General features: G+C 36.1%; 1 protein-coding gene across 1 annotated transcript; it reads left to right on the top strand.

Annotated features, from left to right (window-relative positions):
• Positions 1 to 6,101: 6,101 nt before the first annotated feature.
• Positions 6,102 to 6,760, top strand: LOC137833294 (heavy metal-associated isoprenylated plant protein 21-like). Its single transcript, XM_068641654.1, has 3 exons — positions 6,102 to 6,105; positions 6,246 to 6,517; positions 6,683 to 6,760. The coding sequence occupies exons 1-3, from the start codon at positions 6,102 to 6,104 to the stop codon at positions 6,758 to 6,760; spliced, it is 354 nt and encodes a 117-aa protein (XP_068497755.1).
• Positions 6,761 to 9,154: the final 2,394 nt, after the last annotated feature.

Genomic DNA, 9,154 nt, shown 5'->3' with positions numbered 1-9,154 from the left:
ACATCAAATGCACTTTAACTGCCGCAAAAACAGCATCAAAACAGCACCAAACCAACACCAAAACTGCAACATAAACCAACATTTATACAACATAAAACCAGCTAAAAACAGTACCAAAACTGCAGTAGAAAATCAGCATTTGCACATCATAAAACCAGCACCAAAACTGCAGCAGAACATCAATATTTATACAACATAAAACCAGCAAAAAGCAGTACCAAAACTGCTGCAGCAAACCAGTATTTGTACAACATAAAAACCAGCAAAACCAGCACCAAAACTGCAGCAGAAAACCATCATAATCCTAGCAGCTACTTCATGATATCTAACTCCCCCCAGCATAATCATAATCATAATCATAAGTTGAGCTATTAAAGCCTACCCTGCTTACAACAAATCAGTATCTGCTACTATCTAATCACCCACCAAAGGAAAATAAACTTCTACTTTCTGATTATTTTGTACATTATCAAACTTCATCAATAGTAGTATGCGACATCAATGAAGGTAATTTCTCCAAAAGAAATTTTATAATGAAACATAATCTAGTTAATACAAGGAAAAGCAAGTTATAGTACCATACACATATATTGTTTTAAGAAAACTTACAAAATGATGAACTCAAGGCAGGGGTTGATCATCAAAGTTCCGAGCATAGTGAGGGTGAAGCTGACTTGTGCTTGTTGAGGTGTCACCCTGTTGTCGCTCCATCATCATGGTTAACTTTTTCTCCATGAACTTTATTTTATCCTCCAACATTGCACATTTGCTTGAGCAGCTATTTGAGTTGCTTGATCGGCTTTTTCATTTGCTTGCATCACTTGTTGATGAAGTTGTTCATTATGAGAAAAGTAATCACTGGAAGGAGCAAGTATTGAAGGTTGAGTTAGGGAAGACACTCCATGGCGAATCTGGAAAGCCAAGTCTGCAGTGCCATAACATCGACCTCTACTCTTACCAGAAACTGTAATTAATTTAGCTAAGTAAACAGAATTTTCCTCCTCACATAAGCATTTCTAAGAAAGTTTATGTTCCATCAGCCCCCAATAAACACTAGATTCCTTACAGACATCACCAATAAAAAATGTGGTCATGGGCAACACAACCACTCCCCCAACTTCTAAAGTTCACTTATAGAACTAGATTTATCTCCACTACATCTTGTAAATTTTCTTTTCATCTTTCCTACCAGTATTGCCCAACTGAAAACATAAAAATAGGTTGAAAGAGTTGCTTGTCAATTTTGACCTTTCCCAAGACATAATCATTGTTAACCGTGCAAAGCATTTCTTATCCTCTGAGGGAGGAACTAAGTTAGAAAGCAATAAAATATGAGAAACTATATGTAATTTTAATGGAAGAGTAATTTTGTCATTTGAACATGATTTTTATCATATCTTACCATTATTTGGTCCATGTTGAATACAGGAAAAGGTAACATAATTTAGTTATCTAATTACCTGAGGTGCACCAAACATTTGACTAGCTTAAGTTTATCATGCTTGGATTCTATCATATTCATATCGTAAGTTGTTTTTATCCCAGTATCATCCTATCATATCTTGAACACCAAACAAAACTTAACAACACTATACCACATGTAGATAATTAATAATCCACAAAAAATATGTAATAGGAGACCAACAAAAAGTTACCTTGGAGAACAAGGTATCCCGTGCTTTAGCAGACACTCGTTTCATTTAGGTAACCTTTGAAACTAGGACTTTCCCATGTGAGCATTAGACATACGAGTTGTCAAGAGGACTGCATATACCTTGCAAAGTAAGCCTCCTATAAAATACTAATACATCAATTAACCTGATTCTAATAATTGTTTGAAAGGAAAAGCACTACCACTGGAATAATGTTGTCAGCCCACTGGCGAAGCCATTTGCTAGAAATCCAATAAAATGGTTTTTCCATTGGTTGAACAGGAGCTTAAGCTAAAACAGATCGAACCTTCTGTCTCCTTCCAGTAATACGACCCAATTCCAACTCTTTCTTGTTATTGTACTCCTGAAAAGCTTCATCATATGAGGCATTGAAATTTTGAATCTCATTATAAAGATGAGATGCAAGAGAAGTACCATTTTGCAAAGCAACTTCCACACCCTCTCTTTCATCATGCTTAGCATCACAAATTACACTCCCAATTTCACCAACATTTTTTGTATGTTTAAGATGGTACATCAACATGTGCGCATCACTAGACAAAAATGTCTCCACAAGTGAAGATTTTGAATGAGAGGGATGCAAACCATTTCCATTACTGTCAGTTACTATCGCTTGAGAACAATTAGAATGAATTGCATCAGTCTTGATGGATTTAGAGGTAGAATTTGAAGACCCTTCGCCAAATGGATGACAACCCAAATTAGTAACATGCTCATCATCAAATTCCCACCATTGCCCAGTGTTTACATCCTTAATATGAGCAATGTAATGACCATGATTAACACCAGTTCCCTTGTCAATCAATACAGCTGACGAGTCATACACCAAGTCGAATTGAGACAGCTAAGACATTCTATGCCGCATATCAAGTTCAGCAGGAAACGAGAAAGCAGAAGAAATTTTCTTCTTTGTTGTAGTCTGTCAACACAAATAATACACCAATGCACTATCAGAACACAAATGAATGGTAAAGAAAATCAAACATTGCAGCATATATAGGGAAACACAATTAAAAAACCACTATTTTAAGAAAGAAACATGACAAATCATGCTCCATTTCTTGAGAGATGAACATGTGTTATGCTTCATCCGAATGTAAATGGATCTCTTGGCAATTTTGAGCAACTATGAATGACCTTCCCAAGGATATATTTTTCTCTGAAAATATGCATGCGCTAATAAACTATTTTTATAATACCTTCAGCTTAAAAATTTCAAAAGATGAAATAAGCTTTGAACTATGAAGCAAAGACACCCCTCCTTCTTGAAGTGCCATATTGGCAAATACATTTTCAACAGTTACTCCTCGCTAGCACCTCCACTTTGAAGGACATCAAACTACTAATGTCTTTTCACCTCTTCTAGCAAAACTCATTATCATAGGAAAAAAATAGTTGATTTGGAAAGGTAAATATACCTTTTCTTCTAAGTTATAATTTCATCTTATTAAGATTCTTTTATAAAAAGATAGTTCTTTCATTGCAAAATAATGAGTACTCACTAATATTCTTTTGAGGCTTACTATTATAAGAAGATGAATATACAAGGAGTAAGTATTGATTATCACTTTAGATTCTATGTACATTATTCATTTCATTTGAGTCTATCTCTCTCTTTCTCTCTATATATACATACATGGGGATATATATATATATATATATATGAAGTGTCTCAGTGCCATTTTATAAATTAGCCTTTTCAATGTGTTTGTCAAAGTCTGTTTCGTAGGTTTTGAAAATCCTTTAGGCTTTGGAACATGATCAAATTAAATTGGAAAGAGTGTAGCTCATCAAGGGATGAGGACGTATGATAGAACAAGACAACCTTCTATTAAATATGTGTAATGAATTTTTTGCTAAGTCTCCTTGAAGGATTAAGTCGTTCATACATCCATCTTCGATCCATTTTTCTACATAGAATATATGTATATAGTAGTGATGAAATTATTAGCCAATATAACACCGCTCTATGAGTAATGATATATAAGAATTATCAAACAAAACCATCATACCATACCATAATGGTGTGAAATCAGTTTTGACTTGTAAAGTGATTTTCAACTCAAAATATTTGTGATCACAAAGTACCTACGAAGCTTAAAGGAAAGTTTTAGACCAGTTGTACTCTATGGAAGTGATTGTGATCATATTGCTCAATGACCACTTGTACTCTATAGAAGTGAGTGTTATCACATTGCTCTATGACTTGTTATATACTTTATGGAAGAGAATATTGGAGTTTAAAGCCTCAAAGAGGAAACTATGGAATGACAGTATAAAAGTTAATAAAAAATGAAAAAAAATTGATTAACAATTAGGCGAGTTTAATGATTAATGTAAACAAAATACACTTTAGATTTTCTCAAATTATCAATTAAATTCTCAGCAGAAAAAAGTCCTTGTTCAATAACACTGAAAGTCCCCTTTCCATGATCATTGACAAGGAAAACATAACCCAAAAAGCAAGGCATCGCTGGTTGTTGGAATGGGAGTCACTCTCCATTGCACGAACAGAAACAAACCTGAAAAAAAAAATTAGGAACACATACATCATCATATTTACGAGTACTGATAGCAGTTTCTTACAATGGACAAATAAAGCTAAACGGAGGCCTGCATATGCAAGAAAAACAAAACAGACACAAACGTAAGACAATAAGAACTAAGAAAATTGAAACAGAACGGTTACATTTGGTTGATTATAGCTAAATTTTGAAATAACTGGCAATGAAGAAAAGAGAAAGTGTTGGATTTACCATGAAAGGGGGGTGAATGAGTTGGTTAAGAGAGTGTAAAATGGTTCTTCCCAACCCATTGTTTGTTAATTTCAATCTCTATTCTTTTCTTCTTGAACCCAAATCCAACAAAGAAAGAACTTTATGGGGAAGCAACAACTTCCAACGTAGTTCAGAAGGTGAAGACCAAAAGTCAATTTAATTACTGCTCTTTTTTACCTTCTATCTCTCTTTGTTTCCACATAAACCAATGAAAAAAAAGAGGAAGGAAAAGACACGAAAAAATTAAACCTCTATCAACCCTTTTAATGCTGCAGAAATTTACTCTAAGAAAAAAGTGCATCATCATTATATAAATATTCATAAGTGCATACATTCGCCATCGCAGATTAAAAACAAGACAAATGCATGCATAGGTCTGAATAAGTGAAGCACATATTCTAAGTGAGGACATGAACACACCAGACACATCAACTCTACAAATACAAACAATGCTCACAGTTCCACCACTTGTATAATAACTACAAACTAAATTATTTCACACCATGTCTTTTTTCAACTCTCATTCTAGCTTAACTATCTATCTAATGCATAAGTAACTGTTGTCTTGAAAAAAAAAAAGGCTGATATAACTATTATCTTAATCTTTGGTCGGTCGGTCACTTTTCTCTCTTATTTTCTTCACTAAGCAATCGTCACTCCTTTTGACAATCTGCATATACAAACATCTTGACAATTTTAAATATGAAATGTACTACTTTTAAATACATGTGGGCCCGGAGAAAGATTCCCTAGACTACTCCACGTGTAGTGCACACAAAACATTTAAAAATTAATTAATAATTATAATAATAACAATAACATCTTAATGGAATTTTTAGAAAAAGTGTCAACTTTTATTTTTTTTAAAAATGGGTTTGGTTTTGAAAAATTACAATCACGATTTCATTGTTAAAACAATATAAATTTGTACAAATATAATACATTTTTATTATCATTTTAATATAATTTTGTTTTGATATGTAAGGAATTATATTAATTTGACACTGCTTACTTTATATATAATTTTATAAAAAATAAGAAAAATGAAGAAAATTGAGCCTCTTTTATTAAAAAAACCTATATTAATAGATGAATAAGTGACCTGTAGAATTCAGGAAGCAACATAAATAGACAGAGAATAGAGGGAAGATGACAAAGAATAGGTTTGAAATCCGTGAAAGGTAGGTATTGAGATGTGTGTAGAAAGTGAGATTCCTCTTCTCTTGTAGTTTGTCACATTGCTTAACTACAACCATGGAATGGCTAGGTAGCAACTACTACAAACCTAGAATACCAGCCCTCATAGCTACCAAAAATTGTCCCACACAACAACCAAAACTAGAACCCCAACCATCCCAACCAGCAACTACAAAACACCAAAAACAGGACAATATACACCCCATTACTCACCAGAAGCATTATTGAGACCTACTGCAATTCAATACCCCTTACTGACTAACTTGGTCTTCCCCTTCAGTTAGCTTTTGGTCTTCCATCATCTCCATCCATCCACAATACATTCACATCACCTTCAACACAAATAGATACCTTGCATATATAATGTGTTGAATAATGTATTCAGCAGTCGTGGCTGACCTAAAATTTCACACTAACTATCTATTAAACTCTTCATACCACTAAGTTAACCCTAATGGGTTTTGAGATTTGAATTCTTATCCTCTTAAAGTTGAATTTCAGTTCAAGGTCTGCTGCACATGTGCAATATTCATGCTTTTGTAAAGAACATTTTAGTACTTAACATATAAATCTTAAGCTTTTGAGATATGTGTTGTAGCATTACGTAAATCTGTGGAGATAAACCGAAAGCAAAGCAGGGTGACAGTGAATGGTTGTGTTGATCCAAACAAGGTGTTGAATAGGGTAAAGAGAACTGGGAAGAAAAGAGCTGAGTTTTGGCCCTATGTTCCACAACATGTGGTGACATATCGTCATGCCTCTGGGGTGTATGACAAAAGGGCACCCTCTGGCTATGTTCGAAACATGCAATCATTTACACCTTCTGCTGAGACAGAAGAGAAATTCATGTCCCTTTTTAGTGAAGACAACGTAAATGCATGCTCCATCATGTAATATATAATGTAAGCAACAATTAATATCTGACACAAAGGAGAAATTATTAGCTGATATCATACAACTGAATTTCCACCACTATTTACTTGACAACATGAACATCTTTTCAATTTACATATATAATAATTTGTGATCTCACAGGGCTCTTGTTACCGTAGATATCTAGCTGCTTTTTCTTTACACTTGGTGCATGGAAGTGTGATGGAGAAGGGTCAATGAATGAATGAATGTATAGTACACACACCCTTTTTCTACTTTTGTGAATGTGCTTTGGGACAAAAACTCTAAATTGCCATGGTAGCTAGCTAGCGTCAACTATTGAAACTTCGTGGAAACTGAAAAACACTGGAGTGCAATCAAAATTTAGAAGGTATATTAAAATAGCAGAAATCATTTTCGAAAGGTGTTGAGGGGAATTTGATTCTTGTTGCCTACCACAAACAATTTGAATAATGCAAAGGACCACTGTTACTCCTAACTCTCTCAGTAATCCAATGTGTATTCACTTATACCCTTTTTACACAAATTATTCGTAACATGTCAGGTAAAGAACTATTTGTATTCGGGTGGTCAATAATATAATGACATTAGAGATTCAACTATGCTTCCACTACTAGAAAACTAAGGACCATCCTGCTAAAATCCACTTAAAAGACCATCCTACTAAAATCCAACCTCACAAAGCTAAGATATTCACAGTCCTCTATCAATGACCAACAAGGAACTTAGTATCAAAATCATTCAAGAACTTAGCATCCTCTTAAATCAACATGTAAGAAGAAAAACCATCCTAGGGTTACACAAATCAACATCATAATTGTAAGAAAAAGCAAGTATATGGGAAACCTACATCAAGAACCTAGGGTTACTCATTAGCGGTCGTCAAAGAAGAAGAATGAATGGGAAACCTACGCCAATGGCCGTTCATTCTTCTATTTTTCCTAATGAAACCACACAACTGCACGGATCTCTTATTTCAAATGTAGTTACTTCAACCAGTTATGTATTTTTGTACAGGTCAGACCTCAGTCATCCGTCTGAGAGAAAGACATGGGTTAACATCCCGATACTAGAAGAAACCTAAGTCACGAGAGAATCATCATGGGATGTGTATGGTACATTTGGGTACGGTATAAGCAAGTGTTACTTGGAGGCGCTAAGGCCCGTTAGAGTTAGGGTTTCCAGGAAAAGACTGCATGCATGACACGTGTATACTTAGGTTACCCGCATAACAGATGATGCCGCAAGCGCTGGTACGTGAATAGGTACCTTGGTGGCTATGCTGTTAAGTCTTTGCACTCCAGGTAAGGGAAGTCCTATGCGCCAAATTACGCTAAGATTGTGTGATAGCGGCGCAAGGAAATTCTCCCAGGAACCCTAAGCCTACTAAGAGATGTGGGAGCGTTGCAGAAGTAACCCTAGATACAACCTATAAATAGGGTGGTAATAACCCTAGCAAGGTACACCATTTCTAAGATTGAAACTGCTTATACACATTAATGTTTCTTTAGCCCTTACTGACTTGAGCGTCGGAGTGCAAACGGCCGCTAGGGCGCCCTTTTGTCTTTGCAGGAAAATGTCCTTAAACCTAAGAAGGTTCGATTCTCAGGCGAAGACAGGCGGGCCAGAGACTGTCGTTCGAGTCAACCGGATATTAGGTCAACCGACAAGAACATTGATGCCCATTGTGGGGCTCGATAAAACTAGGTCTCATCCGCAATCGTGCTGAGTGCCACCAGCAACATGAAGAGCACGAGACAAGGATCTGCTGCGCCCTCAGGAGGGGACAACGTCTCCATGCAGCAGCTCATGGAGACCATATGCGCCCTTTAGGAGGCGGTAGCAACGTCCAGAGTCGACCATGATCGTTTCAAGGTTGATCTGGCCAGATCGCAAGCAAACAAGGAAGAGCTGCGCAGAACCAATGAGGAACTGTGTAGGAATTTGTAGAACGTAGGAGATCGTATTATGGATAAGTGAGCCTCGCCGCTGCCAGTTAAGGCTGCCCCCATGCCGTTCTCTCAGGTGATCATGGACACCGTGATACTACCCACGTCCTTGGGCCCGAAGGTCACCCTCACAGGAGTAGAGGACCCTGAAGCGCATATCACGGCGTTCTACACCCAGATGATGCTTTGAGGAGGTTCCGAAGTTGTGTACTGTAAGCTATTTATGAGTACGCTAGCAGGCGTGGCGTTGGACTGGTTCGTCAGTCTCCCCGACAGACACATTACTTCATTCGACCAGTTTTCAACGCTGTTGAGAGAATAGTATATTGTCAACAGGGCTTCCCCTCCGATCTCTGACGATCTCTTTGACTTGTGCAAGTGTTTGTTATAACGAAAACTCTCTTGAAGATATTATACAATGGTTTGACATCTAGAATCTGAATATTTAATTGACCTTAACATGGAACAGGAGGAAATCATAGATATCCTTACTGACAACACCAAGCTATAATAGGGATAATCCATACTCTCATCTTTTATGAAAAATCCTATATTATAAATCACATTCATAATCATACTATAAATGACATTCAAAACTTGAATTAAAGGTTATAATTATTGACCATTCAAATTTCAAAACAAAATTGGTGACGACTTTTGGTTT

The sequence above is a fragment of the Phaseolus vulgaris genome, chromosome 6 (assembly GCF_000499845.2).
Source record: "Phaseolus vulgaris cultivar G19833 chromosome 6, P. vulgaris v2.0, whole genome shotgun sequence".
Classification (NCBI taxonomy): Eukaryota; Viridiplantae; Streptophyta; class Magnoliopsida; order Fabales; family Fabaceae; genus Phaseolus; species Phaseolus vulgaris.
Note: the sequence above shows the minus strand (reverse complement) of the source record. Positions and strands in the feature narration are given on the sequence as shown.